Below are 21,226 nucleotides of genomic sequence, written 5' to 3'. Positions count from 1 at the left end.
ATCTCTTATCTACCACTTAACACTAACAGCAGCAGTTTATGTAAACGTCCTCTGAACCCAGTCAGCCACCTTGTTATTACTATGTAACAGGGCATGACAGGAAGTTCACCTTCCAAGGAGGTGTTTATGTATAGCATACTAGCTGACCATGAACCGACAAATAAGCATCTGTCACATTTTACATTAGGTTGCACATGAGCCTCTTGTGATTTGACATACAGGATACAGTGCAAGGTGTGGTTATGGATGCACAGATTAGATTGAAATGCAGACCGTAATCAAAGGTGGGAGGGACATTGTTTTAAAGACTGTCTGGTTTCGGGGTGATAGGTCCTTATCGGACTCTCCATGTCTCCTTGTGGACCATTAACAGGTCAGGAGGTCATGATGGCCTGGGCATGTTCCAAACTGGCCTGACTCCTTCCTGATAAGACTGATTTTATCATGATGCCACTGGAACACTCTGATGTCAGAGGTGTGAGTTAAGGGCATCAGTGTGACAAGTGGGGTGCTTGAATTCTAGGTTGTGTCCCAGATAGCTCCGTATATAGTGCCCTACAAGACTCAAAAGTAACCCTAATGTATGATTTTTGGATAGGGCTTCAATTCAAACCACTCTGTCACACACTTACAAGTAACTTGTGTTCTTGACTATAGGCATATTAAACTCTCATTCACTTTCTCTACTCACACAGCCAGCTAGGGCAGATTTCAGAATGGTTCATGTCTCACATCTGTAGGCTATACATTTAATAAATCTGCATAACAGGACAGCACTAGGCTGCCTACCACCCATTCATTCACACATCGGAGCCCTATATATCAAACTAAAGGTAGCCTATAAAATGAAGATCCATATCATCTTCAATAATAAGGCGCACTGGCCAAGTTGGGGGTTTTGTGGCACTTTGTAGGGAGACTCACCCACACAGATTATATCATTCATAGGATTCTATGTCATTCTATGGACTCACCATGCAGTTCATTAGGGATGCTCCTATGGATGTGTGACGCTGGCGACAGATCGTCCATAGACCTCTGCAAGGATGCTATCTTCCCCTCGGCCGGCTTATGTATGTGATTGTGGTGGTGGTGGTGGTCAGGACTACCGGCACTGCCGGTGCTGGAGGTACTACTCCCGTCCCCGACGTCCCTAACGGTTCCGGTGCCCCCGTTCAGGTTGGTCAGGCTGGACTGGGAGTCTATAGAGCTCCGTGACCCGGCTCCGTTCCTCTCATCCTCCAACATCAGAATGATCTCCTTCAGTTCCAGGTTCTCCCGCATCACAGAGTCCTGGTTGGCTTCCAGATCCTTCAGCTTCTGATGGTACACCCCGACATCCTTCCACATCGATCCGGCGGTGTAGCGGCCGAAGCGTTGCCACTCCCGGGACAGCTTCTTGCCCTTCTGCCTGTCGTCGTCCAGGAAACAGCAGAGCTCCCGGAGCTCGTGGTTGTCGTCCTGGAGCTTCTGGTTGATCTCCTTGAGACTGCGGATCTCGTGAAGGTGGACCTGTAGTCTCCGGTTCACGTCTTTCATCATGTTCCCGTGCTCCACCATTAAGTTCATTTTCTCGTTATCCGTTTTCCGTAGCCTCCTGATGAGCTCGTCTTTTCCGAGCCTGGAGAGCTCCTCGTCCGTGAGTTTGCTCAAGTCATCCCGCAACGGTCCGTCTGTGGCATTTTTGTCCATGTTCCGCTCCTGGTGTTGCGCTGCTGCGTGGGTTCAATGGAACTCTACAGTGTCCGAATCTATAGGATGTCTAACCGAGCCTAAACGGTGACTTTGTAAAGAAAATCAAATCCATGATAGATTAAATTATTCCAATGCGATATGAAGGAAGGATAACGATGAATTCAACACGCCAGGAATCTGTAGCCTAATAAAAGCGCGTTGGAGCTAAGCAGGTGTCCCAAATAGGCAGGCAAGTAAGCAGGCAGGCACGCAGCCGTACCGTAGATAATCTCCTTGTAAAAATCAGCAAAATCTCTAAAAGCAGATTTTCGTTTTCATTCCATTTCGGTAACTGCTCTCAGAGTGGAGTTTGGAGAGACGCCGTGCCCGCTTTTACGCACCGGACAGACCGGGAGAGAGATGGTTCTCTTTGGACATCGGATTCACCGAGTGACTGGGAAGGATCTCCCACAGCCTCGCTGATCATCAGCAAGCACTGCATAAACTCGTGATGTCAGAGCTTGTGTGTCCACAGCGCAGGTTTGCTTTCAGCCAGGCAATATTAATTCAGAAGACAGAAATGTTCCCGTTAACAAGCGCGGACGAGCTCATAAAGCAATTCCTCCTTTCCAAGCAAGGCCGACATGCACTAGGGTTATAGTATTCTGATCAAATGATGTCCTCCATCAAGGCAGCCAGGTTGGAATCAGACTTAGTTCAATTCGCCCTATGATCTCAGCACCCTGTCAGCTTCAGGCTTGATGCAACCAACTCAAGAAGACTTATTCGGGCGACCAATCAGGGACTAGTGGAAACCAGTGGCCTAGTAGTTGGAGCAGGTAGATAAAAGGAGAGCCTTGTGCTTTGACTCCACTGTTCAGTCTTCTTAAAGGGCCAGCTGGCAGATTTAATTAGGGGAACATCTCCCATTTCAAGATTCGGAATGTAAACTGAAGTGCATTTGGTCGTAAACAAAAAATGAATAGGCCTATTTGGAATACAAATACATACGAGGCCACAATAGGCCGATTGCCCATCATTTTCCGGATAATAAAAAAAACGAATGAAATACTCTTTAGGTTACTGGCTAATGATAAAGTTATAACAGGAGTAGCCTATGCCTAACTTTGTATGATCCTGTATGGAAATATGTTATGGAATGTGACAAATGGGCGTCTAATTAACAAATAAAAAAGATTATATTGTAGAATAATTATTAGCTATGGCTGTAGATACAGATGTTTTGCTTGGTGGAGTCTTCTCATTATTTGCCTAGGGGTTTGATGCATAGTTATTATGCATATATGCATATATTCTTCCTCATTCACCCTGACTTAAATTACCACAATAGTTTACTGTCAGGCTTTGCAGGGGGGAGAGGCCACTGAGAACTATAGGCCTATGACATTGATTCTAAAGCTTAAAAGCTTTTTTGATCATATGTGTTTACTGTGTATTTGAGCTTGTGTCCTCAAAAGTGACTACACCAAAGCAATTTATAAAACATTTGACCAGAAAGGTGAGATTGTAACCTTTATTGGAGTATGCAACATTACTAGTTATTTTTTATGGCCTTCATGATAAATAATTACTTTAGAGGATTATGTAGATTACATTTTAGATTACATTTAGTTCCTACATTTAAGAGGTTAATCCATAAATAAAGTTGTTGATCGTTTACTAAAATTCAACAAGTTGTGACGCCATGGGTTGGGACGATGTTGGGACGTTGTGCCGAAACAATATTTCAAGAATATTGTTTGAACAGGTTGCCATCTAGTGGCAAAGACAACATTGCACCCCAGTCTCAGCCTCCAGTATCTATGCTGCAATAGTCTATGTGCCGGGGGGCTAGGGTCAGTCTGTTATATCTGGTGTTATTCTCCTGTCTTATCCGGTGTCCTGTGTGAATTTAAGTATGCTCCCTCTAATTCTCTCTCTCTCCCCCTCCCATCCCAGAGGACCTGAGCCCTAGGACCATGCCTCAGGACTACCTGGCTTGATGACTCCTCGCTGTCCCCAGTCCACCTGGTGGTGATGCTGCTCCAGTTTCCACTCTTCTGCCTGCGGCTATGGAACCCTGACCTGTTCACCGGACGTGCTACCTTGTCCCAGACCTGCTGTTTTCAACTCTCTCTCTACCGCACCTGCTATTTCAGCCTCTAAATGCCCGGCTATGAAAAGCCAAGTGACATTTACTCCTGATGTACTGACCTGTTGCAACCGCTACAACCCCTGTGATTATTATTTGACCCTTCTGGTCATCTATGAACGTTTGAACATCTTGGAGAAAAATCTGGCCTTAATGGCCATGTACTGTTATAATCTCCACCCGGCACAACCAGAAGGGGACTGGCCACTCCTCAGAGCCTGGTTCCTCTCTAGGTTTCTTCCTAGGTTGCTGCCTTTCTAGGGAGTTTTTCCTAGCCACCGTGCTTCTACATCTGCATTGCTTGCTGTTTAGGGTTTTATGCTGGGTTTCTGTATAGCACTTTGTGACATCTGCTGATGTAAAAAGGGCTTTATAAATAACATTTGATTGATTGATTGATTGATTGATTGCACCAAAAACTGCAACAATGTTGCAACAAGGCAGTTGTAGAAATGTTTTAATTCCACCATGCCACACTTTAGGCTACATTGTTGCAAAACCACTTCATGCATATGATGCAGAATTTAGAAAACAAATCCTGAGAAAATCCAGACCAAAAATAAATAAATCCTAGAATGAAATGGTTCTATCAAAGAAATACAATTATTGGTGTGGAATTAGAAATATATATTATTTCCATTCATGTGGAACACAATAATACATTAACTAATTTAGCTATATTAATACTGTATTAATATAGCTAAATTAGTGAATTTATTGTTCGAATAATACAAGAGTGAGTTAATTGACTGACAGTCACAAAAGTCATCCAAAGAAGTGGAATAACTCCGTTGTGTTTGTCTTCTGTTTATTGCATTAGGCCTCTTCTCAATGTTTTGATGTCTGTCTGAAAACACAACTGTCTCAGAAAGGACTGTTACCATGACTTCCTCTCCTATTATTGTGTGTTTTGTGCGGGTCTCAAGGCAGATAGGGGATATGAATAGTAATAGTGGAGCAAAGATGATTTACGTCTGCGGTCAAGCACACTTACAAAACGGAGGAAACAGACAGCAAAAGACTGCTGCATTTCTTAAGACGGGGCCGGGACGTTTAGCACGAGAATTCAAAACTAGCCTATAGGCTACATAGAGACGACGTAATGTCTTGCGCGGTTGAATAACACATAAAACGGACTGCATTCCGTCGAAAGTTGATTATTAAAGATATAGAGCAAAGTGCAGTGAACCGATTGCTCTCGCTCTCAAACACACACAAGGCGTCAACGGGACTCTAGAACCGGAGTGAGACTCGTTTTTTGCTGGTTTGCATGCATTTCTGATCCTTGAAGTTCGAGTGGTGCACCGGGTGACCTGAAGTAACGTCATTATGTTGTATTGTTGTGATTTATTCGGCCGTGTTTGGCACTCACCGATCATTCGGTTATATTTGTTTGCATTTTTTATAGCACCTGTGTTCTTACACCCACAATGCTTGGATTTCAAGCCCCCCTTCAAGCCTCAAGATGACCTCCAGTTCTGCGCAATGTACAGGAACTTCGGCTGCTGCGACTCTGCCAAGGACCAGGAATTGATGGCTAAATTCTATAAGATCATGGACAATTTCGACTATTATGGATATGCCAACTGTGCTGGGTATGTGCAGGATCTTCTCTGCCAGGTAAGCAAAGCGCGGGTAAAGGTCGATACTTGGTTGTTTTCAGAATTACATCATCCATCAGTTTTTGGCGAGTCCCGGCATGTTTGTAGAGGCATATACTTGTTATTCAGCGGCACATTCACCGAAACAAAGATAATGTAATTACAAATAAAATGGTCTGATCTGACATGCGTTTTTAGGCACTGGCGTAGCCTAGCACACACCACAACAAGGAGGGGGCCCCACGGGCTTTGGGGGCCCCTCCCAAAGCTTTGTTGGGGTCCCCCAGGAGGTCGGCCCCACAGATAGCATATGAACACTTCATAAGCCATGATTTTTATTTATTACAGAAAGTAGCTTTAAAACTTCAAAATGTGCGCTCTGCCTCATGTCAAAATGTGTATAATAGCAGGTAATTAGCTCTAAAACAGCAATATTTTCTCTTAGCCTCATGGCAAAAGGTGTAAAATAGCATGAATTAGCTATAAAACTGGGGAGAGGCTTTACAGACATGCCTGGTGCCCAAATTGATGAGGTTTGTCCAAATTGATGAGGTTTGTTGAGCAGCGAGAGTCAAGTTCAATTCGGATCGGTCAGTTCAGTCAATCATCCTGATGAGCCCTTTCCAGCTAGCTAGTTTATGCTTGTGGATAGAAACTTCAGCAAGAATTTGAAACTTGTCTGCCGAAATTGGGACTTGGGAGTGTTGAAAATCATTCAGTTTTTTATCTGAGTAATTGTTTGTTTTGTAAAAACAAAAATGTAACGTTAGACATTAAGGCCATAGTTGTCATTCTTTGGGGGTGAAAATCACTACAATAAATGTCCTTTAGCTGTCACTCTGGCCACACTATCTAGCTACACTGAACAACATTTTTTACACAACATGCAACAATTTCAAAGATTTTACTGAGTTATAGTTCATATAAGGAAATCAGTCAATTAAAATAAATAAATGAGGCCCTAATCTATGGATTTCACATGACTGGGAATACAGATATGCATCTGTTGGTCAAAGATACCTTAAAAAAAAGGTAGGGGCGTGGATCAGTAAACTGGTCAGTATCTGTTGTGACCACCATTTGCCTCATGCAGCGCAACACATCTCCTTCGCATAGAGTTGATCAGGCTGTTGATTGTGGCCTGTGGAATGTTGTCCCACTCCTCTTCAATAGCTGTACGAAGTCGCTGGATATTGACAGGAACTGGAACACGCTGTCGTACACGTCGATCCAGAGCACCCCAAACATCCTCAATGGGTGACATATCTGGTAAGTATGCAGGCCATGGAAGAACTGGGACATTTTCAGCTTCCAGGAATTGTGTACAGATCCTTGCGACATGGGACTGTGCATTATCATGCTGAAACATGAGATGATGGCGGCGGATGAATGGCACGACAATGGGCCTCAGGATCTCGTCACAGTATCTCTGTGCATTCAAATTGCTATTGATAAAATGCAATTATGTTCGTTGAAGAAGCTGGATGTCGAGGTCCTGGGCTGGCGTGATTACACGTGGGCTGCTGTTGTGAGGCTGGTTGGACTTATTGCCAAATTCTATAAAACGACGTTGGAGGCGGCTTATGGTAGAGAAATGAACATTACATTCTCTGGCAACAGCTCTGGTGGACATTCCTGCAGTCAGCATGCCAATTGCATGCTCCCTCAAAACATGAGACATCTGTGGCATTGTGTTGTATGACAAAACTGCACACTTTAGAGTGTCCTTTAATTGTCCCCAGCACACGGTAAACCTGTGTAATGATCATGCTGTTTAATCAGCTTCTTGATATGCCACATCTGTCAGGTGGATGGATTATCTTGGCAAATGAGAAATGCTCACTAAGAGGGATGTAAACTAATTTGTGCACAACATTTTAGAGAAATAAGCTTTTTGTGCGTATGGAACATTTCTGGGATCTTTTATTTCAGCTCATGAAACATCAGACCAAAACATTACATGTTGTGTTCATATTTTTGTTCAGTATACTTCCCTCTCCTTACTGTGGCAAGTGGGAGTGAAGGACACTATGCCCCGTGTTGTGTTGTCAGCTTGCAGCGCAAACTCTCCCCATTGAGCAGTGTAGACTGTATATCAGAGACATCCAGATGGTTAGGCCTACTACCAATATAACAAGCTATTTCTCGTATAGGCTGCTATTCTACTCAAAATAAAATCAAGTGGGATGGAACAAATTGGAGATGGTGACCAATACTACAAGTTATTTCTCCCTCGTCCATTGAAATTAAACATCACTTTCTTTTACCAGTTTTAACTAGCGCACATACGCTGGAAAGGGCTTATCAGGACGACTGACTTACTCGAATACATTCGTCTCCACACACACTTGACTGAAAAAGAAGTGAACATTAAATTCTCTGGCAACAGCTCTGGTGGACATTCCTGCAGTCAGCATGCCAATTGCACGCTCCCTCAAAACTTGAGACATCTGTGGCATTGTGTTGTGTGACAAAACTGCACATTTTAGAGTGGCCTTTTATTGTCCCCAGCACAAGGTGGGCCTGCTAAGGGTTTGCTCCTCACCTGTGTAATGATCATGCTGTTTAATCAGCTTCTTGATATGTCAAACCTGTCAGGTGCATGGATTATCTTAGCAAATGAGAAATGCTCACTAACAGGGATGTAAATAAGCTTATACTGATTATTATTATTTATTTAACCAGGCAAGTCAGTTAAGAACAAATTCTTATTTACAAAGACGGCTTTCCCCGGACTACGCTGGGCCAATTGTGCGCCGCCCTATGGGACTCCCAATCACGTCGGATTGTGATACAGCCTGGAATCAAACCAGTGTCTGTAGTGACGCCTCTAGCACTGAGATGCAGTGCCTTAGACCGCTGCGCCACTCGGGAGCCCCATGATAAGATGCATGTTGTTAAAACAAGCGTATCTCCTCAAATCGAAAGTGTACGTGCTTCACAGAACCAGGCAAAATGTCTAAGAGGACAGGGGGGGGGGGTGCCCAAATGAAAGAGTTTGGTTGGTCCCTGACTTCCCCCTCATTTCTCCTGTTTCTCCACCTTCCCTTCTTTCTCCCCTCCTTCAGGAATGCTCTCCATATGCAGCTCACCTCTTCGATGCAGAGGACCCCAGCACCCCCATCAGAACCCTCCCTGGCCTCTGCCCTGACTACTGCTCTCAGTTCTGGCTCAAATGCCGTTCCACCATCACCTTGCTCTCTGACGACCCGCAGCTAGCCGAAGCTGAGACGGACCAGGACCGCTTCTGCCAGCACCTGGAGCTGGAGGACCCAGACTACTGTTACCCACACCTTCTCAGGTGGGGCTGCCAAGGGTTTGCTTGGGGAGGGGGGGTGGGGTAGGGCAAATGTTCAAATTTTTTATTGGGATGTACAGTTTATGTATGATTCAATGATACAACGATTGTACACACCTCCTCAGCAACGAACAGCTGACACAGAACTTAGGCCGGGTCCGGGCCGACCCCGAGGGTTGCCTGCAGCTCTGCCTGGAGGAGGTAGCCAATGGCCTGCGGAACCCCCTGGCCATGGTTTACGCCAACGACGGAACACACCGCTTCTTTATAGCGGAGCAGGTGTGTGTGCTCACTTTCCTTTAAGAGCTTTCGTATTGCATTGTGGTATTATAGGGGCGTTTTCCCATGCAGACACAGATTAAGCCTAGTCCTTTACCTGCACTAAAAAACAAGCCCAATGGAGAATCTCTTTAAAAAATAGTTTAATCTGCGTCCTGGAAACCACCCTATAGTGTATTGAGTCTGTGTATTTTGTTGTATGTATATGTTGGCCTCACAAAAAGGAATTTCCGTAATGAATGTATTATCATATCGTAGGTGGGTCTGGTGTGGACGTACCTGCCCGACCGCTCCAAGCTGGAGAAGCCGTTCTTGAACATCACCAAGGCCGTTCTGACGTCGCCCTGGGAGGGGGACGAGAGGGGCTTCCTGGGCCTGACCTTTCACCCCAACTACAAGTACAACGGGAAGCTGTATGTATACTACTCCGTGGAGATTGGCTTTGACGAGCGGATCAGGATCAGCGAGTTCCGCATCTCCCCCAGCGACATGAACGTGGTGGACCACAGTTCTGAGAGGTACAGTTACAGTGGGGAAAAAAAGTATTTAGTCAGCCACCAATTGTGCAAGTTCTCCCACTTATAAAGATGAGAGAGGCCTGTAATTTTCATCATAGGTACACGTCAACTATGACAGACAAATTGAGAAAAAAAAATCCAGAAAATCCCATTGTAGGATTTTTAATGAATTTATTTGCAAATTATGGTGGAAAATAAGTATTTGGTCACCTACAAACAAGCAAGATTTCTGGCTCTCACAGACCTGTAACTTCTTCTTTAAGAGGCTCCTCTGTCCTCCACTCGTTACCTGTATTAATGGCACCTGTTTGAACTTGTTATCAGTATAAAAGACACCTGTCCACAACCTCAAACAGTCACACTCCAAACTTCACAATGGCCAAGACCAAAGAGCTGTCAAAGGACACCAAAAACAAAATTGTAGACCTGCACCAGGCTGGGAAGACTGAATCTGCAATAGGTAAGCAGCTTGGTTTGAAGAAATCAACTGTGGGAGCAATTATTAGGAAATGGAAGACATACAAGACCACTGATAATCTCCCTCGATCTGGGGCTCCACGCAAGATCTCACCCCGTGGGGTCAAAATGATCACAAGAACGGTGAGCAAAAATCCCAGAACCACACGGGGGGACCTAGTGAATGACCTGCAGAGAGCTGGGACCAAAGTAACAAAGCCAACCATCAGTAACACACTACGCCGCCAGGGACTCAAATCCTGCAGTGCGAGACGTGTCCCCCTGCTTAAGCCAGTACATGTCCAGGCCCGTCTGAAGTGCATTTGGATGATCCAGAAGAGGATTGGGAGAATGTCATATGGTCAGATGAAACCAAAATATAACTTTTTGGTAAAAACTCAACTCGTCATGTTTGGAGGACAAAGAATGCTGAGTTGCATCCAAAGAACACCATACCTACTGTGAAGCATGGGGTTGGAAACATCATGCTTTGGGGCTGTTTTTCTGCAAAGGGACCAGGACGACTGATCCGTGTAAAGGAAAGAATGAATGGGGCCATGTATCGTGAGATTTTGAGTGAAACCCTCCTCCCATCAGCAAGGGCATCGAAGATGAAACGTGGCTGGGTCTTTCAGCATGACAATGATCCCAAACACACCGCCCGGGCAACGAAGGAGTGGCTTCGTAAGAAGCATTTCAAGGTCCTGGAGTGGCCTAGCCAGTCTCCAGATCTCAACCCCATAGAAAATCTTTGGAGGGAGTTGAAAGTCTGTGTTGCCCAGCGACAGCCCCAAAACATCACTGCTCTAGAGGAGATCTGCATGGAGGAATGGGCCAAAATACCAGAAACAGTGTGTGAAAACCTTGTGAAGACTTACAGAAAACGTTTGACCTGTGTCATTGCCAACAAAGGGTATATAACAAAGTATTGAGAAACTTTTGTTATTGACCAAATACTTATTTTCCACCATCATATGCCAATAAATTCATTAAAAATCCTACAATGTGATTTTCTGGATTTTTTTTTCTGATTTTGTCTGTCATAGTTGACGTGTACCTATGATGAAAATTACAGGCCTCTCTCATCTTTTTAAGTGGGAGAACTTGCACAATTGGTGGCTGACTAAATACTTTTTTTCCCCACTGTATGTGGAGTGTGTTGTGTTCTGGCCCCAAAAATGGCTGCTGAATGTGCATCACCCCGTGGGCCGGAAGGGAGGAATCCTCATTGTTGAGAGTGCACACATCCTGATCAGTCTTATTGCATTATCTCCATGTTCTGTAAAGGGGTCTACACACTCTACGGAGGCAGCCCTTACAGAAAAAAAACAGGCTTCTGGCAAACAGTTATAATAATAATAATATGCCATTTAGCAGACGCTTTTATCCAAAGCGACTTACAGTCATGCGTGCATAATTTTTTTTGTGTATGGGTGGTCCCGGGGTTCGAACCCACTACCTTGGCGTTACAAGCGCCGTGCTCTACCAGCTGAGCTACAGAGGACCACCAGTTGTGGCAAACCTTTGGGCAAGCTCATATTTTCACATGCAAATTAGTTTTGTGGCAAACTGTTGTGGCAAATTTGCGGCAACTTGTGAACTTCTGGCAAACAATTCTGGGAAACTTGTGGCGAACATTCTACTGTTTGTTGCAAACTCAGTATGAATATGCAAATTAGATCCGGTTTTTGGTTACTGTGTGTTAACAACATTGAAATGTTGTATCTACATACACCAATCACATATCACTTTAAATGAGCTTGCTTCTCACAGAGAACTAAACATATGAAATGTACTAAATGTACTAAACAACATTTATTCAATGTCTTAACAGATAAAAAATGAATCAAATACAACTTGAAATCGCCAGCATGCTAATGAAGAAAAGACCAAAGACTTGATATTTCCCAGATAAACAATTTATTTAATATTTTTATGTAGCTACATCATTTACATGAGATAAATGTCAACACTATGGGTACCGTACGATGTTTAAAGGGGCAACTACATAATTTACATGAGCCAAGCGATAACTGAGAAATAGCTTTAAACCAATGGAAGTTTAAAAGATAAACAACATTTAAATAATTAAAACAACAAAAACGAAATCAAACCCAGTTCAGAACTATTGCCTTTTTGAGTGAACTTTGGAGATGGTGGCCCTGTGAAAGTCCTTCGTCCAAAGCTTGTTGAATGTATGAAATGAAACAATCAGAAAACACCAAACTAAAACAAAATTAGGATACTGAAAACAATTACTTAATTTTTTTTCTATTTTGGCATCTTAAAAAGGTAGACTCAGCGGCTAATGGGCGGGTTTGGCTTTGGAAAAACGGCGTTAGCTGTTACAAAGTTGCCTTGATGTTGCCATGCTTCTCACTTAGAAATGTCCTTGTTTTCGAAACAAAAGCTATTTTTTTGTCCATTAAAATAACATCAAATAACACCAGTCTCAACGTCAACAGTGAAGAGGCGACTCCTGGATGCTGCCCTTCTAGGCAGAGTTGCAAAGAAAGTCCAGTGTCTGTGTTCTTTTGCCCATCTTAATCATTTCTTTTTATTGGCCAGTCTGAGATATGGCTTTTTCTTTGCAACTCTGCCTAGAAGGTCAGCATCCCGGAGTCGCCTCTTCACTGTTGACGTTGAGACTGGTGTTTTGCGATTACTATTTAATGAAGCTGCCAGTTGAGGACCTGTGAGGCGTCTGTTTCTCAAACTAGACACTAATGTATTTGTCCTCTTGCTCAGTTGTGCACTGGGGCCTCCCACTCCTCTTTCTATTCTGGTTAGAGCCAGTTTGCGCTGTTCTGTGAAGGGAGTAGTACACAGCTTTGTATGAGATCTTCAGTTTCTTGCCAATTTCTCACAATGAATAGCCTTCATTTCTCAGAACAAGAATAGACTGACGAGTTTCAGAAGAAAGTTATTTGTTTCTGGACATTTTGAGCCTGTAATCGAACCCACAATTGCTGATGACCCAGATACTCAACTAGTCTCAAGAAGGCCAGTTTTATTGCTTCTTTAATCAGCACAACAGTTTTCAGCTGTGCTAACATAATTGCAAAAGGGTTTTCTAATGATCAATTAGAATGATAAACTTGGATTAGCAAACACAACGTGCCATTGGTTGCTGATAATGGGCCTCTGTACGCCTATGTAGATATTCCATTAAAAATCAGCCGTTTCCAGCTACAATAGCCATTTACAACATTAACAATGTCAACACTGTATTTCTGATCAATTTGATGTTATTTTAATGGACAAGAAAATTGCTTTTCTTTTGAAAACAAGGACATTTCTAAGTGACCCCAAACTTTTGAATGGTTGAGAGAATGCCAAGAGTGTGCAAAGCTGTCATCAAGTCAAAGGATGGCTACTTTGAAGAATCTCAAATATAAAATATATTTTGATTTCTTTAACATTTTGTTTTGGTTACTACATAATTCCATATGTCTTATTTCATAGTTTTGATGTCTTCACTATTATTCTACAATGTAGAAAATAGTAAAAATAAAGAAAAACCCTTGAATGAGTAGGTGTGTCCAAACTTGTGACTGCTACTGTGTAATATATATATTTATATATATACACACACACACACACACACACACACACACACACACACACACCCCGTGTAGCTCAGTTGGTAGAGCATGGCGCTTGCAACGCCAGGGTTGTGGGTTCGATTCCCACGGGGGGCCAGTGTGAAAAAATGTATGCACTCACTAACTGTAAGTCGCTCTGGATAAGAGCGTCTGCTAAATGACTAAAATGTAAAAAAATATACATATAGTGCATTCGGAAAGTATTCAGACCATTTGACTTTTTCCACATTTTGTTACGTTACAGCCTTTTTCTAAAGGATTAAATAAATACAAATCCTCATCAATATCCATAAAGACAAAGTGAAAATACCTTATTTTGCAAATGTATTAAATATAAAAAACGGAAATACCTTATTTACATAAGTATTCAGACCCTTTGCTATGAGACTCAAAATTGAGCTCAGGTGCATCCTTGATCATCCTTGAGATGTTTCTACAACTTGATTGGAGTCCACCTGTGGTAAATTCAATTGATTGGACATGATTTGGAAAGGCACACACCTGTCTATATAAGGTCCCACAGTTGACAGTGCATGTCAGAGCAAAAACCAAGCCATGAGGTCGAAGGAATTGACTTTAGAGCTCCGAGACAGGATTGTGTCGAGGCACAGATCTGGGGAAGGGTACCGAAACATTTCAGGAAGGTGACCAAGAACCAGATGGTCACGCTGACAGAGCTCCAGAGTTCCTCTGTGGAGATGGGAGCACCTTCCAGAAGGACAACCATCTCTGCAGCACTCCCCCAATCAGGCCTTTATAGTTGAGTGGCCTGATGGAAGCCACTCCTAAGTAAAAGGCATATGACAGCCCGCTTGGAGTTTGCCAAAAGGCACCTAAAGGACTCTCAGACCATGAGAAACAAGATTCTCTGGTCTGATGAAACCAAGATTGAACTCTTTGGCATGAATGCCAAGTGTCACGTCTGGAGGAAACCTGGTAACATCCCTACGGTAAAGAATGGTGGTGGCAGCATAATGCTGTTGGGATGTTTTTCAGCGGCAGGGACTGGGAGACTAGTCAGGATCAAGGGAAAGATAAACAGCGCAAAGTACAGAGAGATCCTTGATGAAAACCTGCTCCAGAGCGCTCAGTACCTCAGACTGGGGCGAAGGTTCCCCTTCCAACAGGACAACAACCCTAAGCACACAGCCAAGACAACGCAGGAGTGGCTTCGGGACAAGTCTTGAATGTCCTTGAGTGGCCCAGCCAGAGCCCGGACTTCAACCCGATTGAATATCTCTGGAGAGACCTGAAAATAGCTGTGCAGCGACGCTCCCCATCCAACCTGACAGAGCTTGAGAGGATCTGCAGAGAAGAAGGGGAGAAACTCCCCAAATACAGGTGTGCCAAGCTTGTACAAGGGTACAAGGGTCTGGGCTGTCGTGGTTACATGTGGTCTGCGGTTGTGAGGCTGGTTGGACGTACTGCCACATTTTCTAAAACGCGGTTGGAGGTGGCTTATGGTAGAGAAATGAACATTCAACACTTTACATGTTCTGTTTATCTTTTTGTTCAGTGAGTGAATACATTGAAGCAGCATATCAAATTGGGATAATGTTGTAGGTTACACTGGCGAGTAGACGAAAATGATATTTGCCAGGGCAAATTATTTATAAATCGTATTATTTCACATGGAGGAGATGTGGGAAGCTAAAAGGCTAGCCTTCTTGCTGTTTTTAGCCAGCTGGCTAGCAAGTTGCTAGCGGATATACCTACAGCCTAATGGGAGGCACAAAACGAGGTAATGTAAATCAAACCTAAACTTTCATTACATGTAGGCCTAGCTATTCCTTAAATATGCAGTTGGTTTTCTTTCAAATTAGCTAACAGTGGTGATGTTTTCAACTTGATTCTTCTTTTCCCACCTCAAATGGAAAGACAAAAGAATAATCTCTGCTATCGCCGTCTTGTGAACGTTGCTATTTTGTCTAGAAATGCATGGGCCGGCGATGTTACCAAAAGGTGTCTGCTGCTCCAAAAATCGTACTTCACCCAAGTGCACGCACGCACGCACGTAGTCTATGCACGTGAAGCTTGCAGCAAGCTTAAGATTCACTGAGGAGAGACAGGCAGGTGATTAGTGTGTCATTGCACAGAACATCAATGGGAGGTTTCTCTATAAGACGTTTTGCACAAACAAAATCTATGCCAATACGTTTACTGTATGATTTTCTACCACTGATTTCTCTGTCTCCAACTCCTTCTCAGGATCATTCTGGAGGTTGACGAGCCTGCGTCCAATCACAACGGAGGAATGGTGATGTTTGCTGATGACGGGTACCTGTACATTTTCACTGGAGACGGGGGCATGGCTGGTGACCCTTTTGGGAAATATGGAAACTCTCAGAACAAGTGAGAGAAGAGAGGAAAACTTGTGGAACTCACATTCATGACATTATCTTATTGAATCATATAATGTTAACGATTAGTTACAGCTGTTAACATTAACACTGTTGCTAATAATACATTACTTCTATTTACATTAAAAAAACATTAAAAACCATAAAGACAATCAGTAATCATACTTACAGATAGAGACACAGTGTTATGTTCCACATTCATACTGCTCTCTTCTGCAGGTCAGCCCTGTTAGGCAAAGTGCTCCGTATTGATGTTGATGACAATGACAGGGGTCCCCTGTACAGGATCCCTTCTGACAACCCGTTCGTGCATGAGCACGGGGCGCGCCCTGAGGTCTATGCTTACGGGGTGCGCAACATGTGGAGGTGCTCCTTTTTTCTACAACTTTACAACTTAATATGCTTTAATTCATGAAACATTACACTGACAACAACAAAAAAGTGTGTTAAGAGTTTACATTACTGCATGGAATAAAGGAGTAATAACTTGGTTATAAAGTGTAAACTAGTTGTAATTACTTAAGATTTTGTTAGTAATTACTTACATTTTTTAAAAGGTATTTTCTGACTTTATTGAACACATAGAGAGAGGATGACAGTGGGGAAAGATAGAGAGAGGTTGTGTCAAAGGGCAGTAGGCCGGATTCAAACCTATGCTGACACAGTAGACCGCTAGACCTCCCTAGGCCACACTTAAGTTGTTTTATTGGTCGACTTGTTCTTGTTTCTCCCATGGAGGTGTTCTGTGGACCGGGGGGACCCCCTGACTAAGGAGGGCAAGGGCCGGATCTTCTGCGGGGACGTGGGACAGAACAAGTTCGAGGAGATCGACATCATAGAGAAGGGAAGGAACTACGGCTGGAGGGCCAAAGAGGGCTTCTCCTGTTATGACAAGAAGCTGTGCGCCAACAGCTCTCTAGGTGGGCATCCTGTAGTTTAGCCTGATCCAAGATCAGTTTGTGTTGTATAGCCAACTCCAATGCTCATCGTCATGCCGGCATCCTGTAGCTGGGTCACGGAGTGTTTTGTTCTGTGATTTCCTTCTGTTTTATTTTATATACTGTACTTGATTTATCCTTAGACAGTAATGGAATCAGAGTGGGAAGAGATGGGAAGGGTGGACGTGACGTGGGGTTTGAACCTCGGTCTCCAGGGTCATTATGTGCTTAGAAGGGAAGTGCTCAGGAGGGAATAAGCAGGAAATCCGGGAATCCTCCTGATCAGGATTTCTGGAAAATCACAGGCTCTGCACGAAGTCTCTTATCTCCTGCTTCTGTTCTCTTCCAGATGATGTACTCCCCATCTATGCCTACCCTCACAAGATGGGCAAGTCTGTGACTGGCGGCTATGTGTACAGAGGCTGTGAATACCCCAATCTGAACGGCATGTACATATTTGGAGACTTTATGAGTGGGTAAGGCTCCTTACTGTATGTGTTGATCATTTTAAGTTCAATTCAAATCCTAAAAGTGGTTATGGATGTTGATACTATATAGCAGGTGTCTTTTAAATACATTTAGAAGGTTGTGTTTTATGTTTTCATGTATAGCCTATAAGGAAAGCATCCTGAAAAATGTTATCAATTCTAAAATGTAGTGTCTCTTCCCTATAGGCGTATGATGAGCCTCCAGGAGAATAGGAACACGGGTCAGTGGGACTACCATGAGATCTGTATGGGCATGGGTCTGACCTGTGCCTTCCCTGGCCTCATCAACAACTACTACCAGTACATCATCTCCTTCGCGGAGGACGAGGCAGGTAGGAGGAGTCACATTACACCTCTTTTTGTTTGCCCTTGGTCACAGGCAACGGAAAAAGGTTTTTAATCATCAGATCTCTAGGCTGCACACATTATGCCAATTTCTCAAACCAAGATTAAGCCTAGTCCTGGACTAAAAAGCATGCTCTTTAGAGAATTGAATAAGAGTCCAGGAATCTAGCTAGATTTTAAATTACTGTAGGTGACATTTTTATTTTTCTGTCTCAACAGGAGAACTGTACTTCATGTCTACTGGAGTGCCCAGTGCCACATCTCCCACCGGTGTGGTTTACAAACTGGTGGATCCCTCAAGGTAAGGATTTAAAGACATAATCTGCAATTAAAACAGCCTGACCCTGCCACTGTTTGGTTAGGTGAGGATTTAACAAAGTTTACTGCTCTTCTCTTGAAGATGACAGAAGCCTAGCAACACTGTCATAGACACACACTTTTTAAAAGAGACAAAGACTAAACAAATCAGTGAAACATGTTGAGCATCAGTTCATGATTACTGATCTGGTTATTTTAAAATCAGAAGAACGTGCCTGTAGTTCTTAATCTGATTTCCATGGTAAATTCAGTCTCTCTGTGTTCTGTGTTTTTTTTTTTTGTTGGTATTTTACCCCCTTTTTCTCTCCAATTTCGTGGTATCCAATTGGTAGTTAGTCTTGTCCCATCGCTGCAACTCCCGTACGGACACGGAAGAGGCGAAGGTCGAGAGTCGTGTGTCCTCCGAAACACAACCCAACCCTGCTTCTTGCCCGCTTAACCTGGAAGCCAGCCGCACCAATGTGGCGAAGGAAACACCGTACACCTGTTAACCGAGTCAGCGTGCACTGCGCCCGGCCCGCCACAGGGACAAGAACATCACTCACTCACAAAGCTGATTTTAATTAGTCTCTACCACAGCAATGTTTGGAAAGGGAAGAGTAGAGTAGGCCTTCAAACTCATTCTGGGAAAGAGACCAGCTGAAAGCTAATCAAATACATCTAAAGAGCCAACTTCTCAACAGAGGCCGCATGAAACTGGTGTGAACCTCTGGCTTCTCACCCTCTGATTTAGTTTTCTACCCTGCTGAGGACTTTTCTTTTTGTCTTTTGTCTGTTTTAGACGGGCACCACCAAGAAAATGTCACTATGACCCGCTGCCTGTCAGAGTGAAGGGCAAGCTCATCAAATTCAAACCAAAGGAAAGTGAGTATGCTGGCTCTCAACATTCATCTCTATCCGTCTGTCTGTCTGCTTTTATTTTGTTTGTTTTATTTGGCCTCCTTTGCTCAATCAAACATTTATGTCAGTAAAATACACACTAGACTTCACTGCTTCAATTTGATTATTCACTTCATCGTCAATTCACAGATTATTAAGTCATTTGAGAGATGTTTTTAGACCTCTGAGAATGCCAGATTCCTATTAAACGTATATTACACTGTAGATAGTCCTACATGCTAATTATAACCTAATCTCCCACAACTATACATTAGTCTTGTCCATGTAGTTATCCTACATCTGACCTCTTCTTATATTCTACAGCATTAACAGGAGTTGAACTACCGACCAAGCGTCCAAATCTCTCCCCGCCAGAAGAAACCGTCAGACCCCATCCCACTGAGTCTGCAGTAACTGAGTCCGACAAGGACTGGCTTCAGGAGCTCATGGACATTCTAAAGGAGCAAGAGGCTGCCGCCGTCACCACCACACTTCCTCCAACCACAACCACAACCAAACCGCCCAGGCACACAAGACGGAAACATCGCAGGAAGAAGGGCAAGCACCGGTCGGAGAGCGGGTCGGCGCCAGCAGCTGTGCCTCAGAATGGGGTGGTGAGACTGGCGGGGGACGAGCAGGGACGGGACGACCGGGGGAGAGTGGAGATCTTCGCCAACGGGGAGTGGGGAACGGTGTGCGACGACCTCTGGAATACGAAAAACGCAGCAGTGGTTTGTCGACAGCTGGGGTTCCGGTTCGCCCTGAAGGCGTCCAAACACTCGGAGTTCGGAGAAGGGAAGAGTCTCCGGATTCTTCTGGACGATGTCCAGTGTGAGGGGACAGAGGAGAGCCTGCTGGACTGTCAACACACGGGCGTAGGTATGCATAACTGTGCCCATTACGAGGACGCAGGGGTGATATGCGGGAACTCGGACTACGTAGATGCCTAGAAATGAGAGTCCATTGAATTTATTCCTGACTGTGGCCTAAGTGATTGTAACTAAAACCAAGGAATATTGCTGTCTAACTTTTGTCTAATTGTTGTAGATGGTGGCATTTCTAGGTCTACCTCTTTCATTAAGGTAATATAATGCTGATTTAATTGCTGTGTTAAAGTCTTAAAGGGTTTCTATTTGAATTGAAGTTTTTGCTAATGCAAGACATTGCTTTCTCTAAAGCAAATTCATCTAAAACAGTATTTCGATGAATGTATAAGGAATACCAGGTTATTTAATACTTACTCATGATCACATACTGAAATTAATTATCCAACCAGACTCACAAGATATGTGCTCAGTTGACATGGAAAACACATACAGTATATATATATATATATATATATATATATAGAAAGAGAGAGAGAGCGAGAGAGAGTTTGTGTGTAATGTCACTGTTATTGTCTGATTATTTTTGTTTTGTTTAATTTGCTTTGTTGTTTTTTGTCGTTGCTGTTTTGTTTTAGTTTTTTCACTTGCTTAGGCGATGTAAACACGTTTCCCATGCCAATAAAATGACCTTCGAATTAAATTAGAGGGGAAAGAGAGAGAGAGGGGGGGGGGTAAAGAGGAAGAGGGAATAGGGTGGAGTGACAGGAGAGTGAAAGTCATGGGCAAAGTTAAAACTGCCAATTCGAAGCCTGGAATCCAAACAGAATATTGTTTCTCTATTCAGTGTGGACTGACTAAAGGCTAGCCTATTTGTCCAAGTCACCCTGCTTGGTTCTGGTGTCTGAAACTAATTAGATATAAAAATATGCCCCTAACTTCATCCAACAACATCATCGACGCCTCACTCCCAGATAAGCTGAACACCTTCTTTGCCCTCTTTGAGGAGAACAACACTGAGTTGATGAGGGCCACCGCTGCTCACGAGGACTGTGGGATCTCGATCTCTGTGGCCGACGTGAGTAAGACTTTGAAGCGTGTTAACCCTCGCAAGGCTGCCGGCCCGGACGGCATCCCAAGCCGCATCCTCAGAGCGGCTACAGCCCGGTACTCTGTCCTGCACCTTAGAGACTGCTGCCCCATATACAGTATTTAGAGACATTGAACACTGGTCACTTTAACAATGTTTACATACTGTTTTACCCACTTTATATGTATAGACTGTATTCTAATCACAGCTCATCCTATATAACTACTGCTGTACACACCTTTTCTATTCATAAACTGTCCATACTCTATATATACACACACACCGTATATACACTGAACAAAAATATAAATGCAACATGTAAAGTGTTGGTCCCATGTTTCATGACCTGAAATAAAAGATTCCAGAAATTATCCACATGCTTATTTGTCTCAAATTTTGTG

The 21,226-nt window shown here is 43.5% G+C and overlaps 2 protein-coding genes across 4 annotated transcripts in view; one reads left to right on the top strand and one right to left on the bottom strand.

Annotated features, from left to right (window-relative positions):
• LOC311102778 (coiled-coil domain-containing protein 85C-A-like) overlaps nt 1-2,484 on the bottom strand; it is a 53,362-nt gene extending 50,878 nt beyond the window's left edge. For all 3 annotated transcript variants that reach the window (XM_084144189.1, XM_084144190.1, XM_084144191.1), the window contains exon 1: nt 975-2,484. In XM_084144189.1, coding sequence (XP_084000315.1) covers nt 975-1,692 — 718 coding nt within the window. In that variant the 5' untranslated portion in view covers nt 1,693-2,484. The remainder of the gene's footprint in view (nt 1-974) is intronic.
• Nucleotides 2,485-5,005: 2,521 nt separating this feature from the next.
• On the top strand, nt 5,006-20,279 carry LOC311102302 (HHIP-like protein 1). The gene is made up of 12 exons (XM_084143604.1): nt 5,006-5,446; nt 8,496-8,728; nt 8,851-9,004; nt 9,263-9,522; nt 15,792-15,935; nt 16,163-16,309; nt 16,682-16,863; nt 17,231-17,357; nt 17,556-17,701; nt 17,934-18,015; nt 18,814-18,896; nt 19,236-20,279. Exons 1-12 carry the CDS (start codon nt 5,156-5,158, stop codon nt 19,859-19,861), a joined length of 2,475 nt encoding a protein of 824 aa, XP_083999730.1. The 5' UTR covers nt 5,006-5,155; the 3' UTR covers nt 19,862-20,279.
• Nucleotides 20,280-21,226: the final 947 nt, after the last annotated feature.

The sequence above is a fragment of the Coregonus lavaretus genome (genome assembly GCF_964263955.1).
Source record: "Coregonus lavaretus genome assembly, chromosome: 27".
Lineage (NCBI taxonomy): Eukaryota > Metazoa > Chordata > Actinopteri > Salmoniformes > Salmonidae > Coregonus > Coregonus lavaretus.
Note: the sequence above shows the minus strand (reverse complement) of the source record. Positions and strands in the feature narration are given on the sequence as shown.

Bases quoted from the DNA above. Each gene is read 5' to 3' on its own strand.
- LOC311102302 (XM_084143604.1), top strand. From the start codon at position 5,156: ATGTTGTATTGTTGTGATTTATTCGGCCGTGTTTGGCACTCACCGATC. The intron at 5,447-8,495 runs GTAAGCAAAGCG...CCCCTCCTTCAG, and splicing joins TGCAGGATCTTCTCTGCCAG to GAATGCTCTCCATATGCAGC. The intron at 17,358-17,555 runs GTAAGGCTCCTT...TCTTCCCTATAG, and splicing joins TTTGGAGACTTTATGAGTGG to GCGTATGATGAGCCTCCAGG.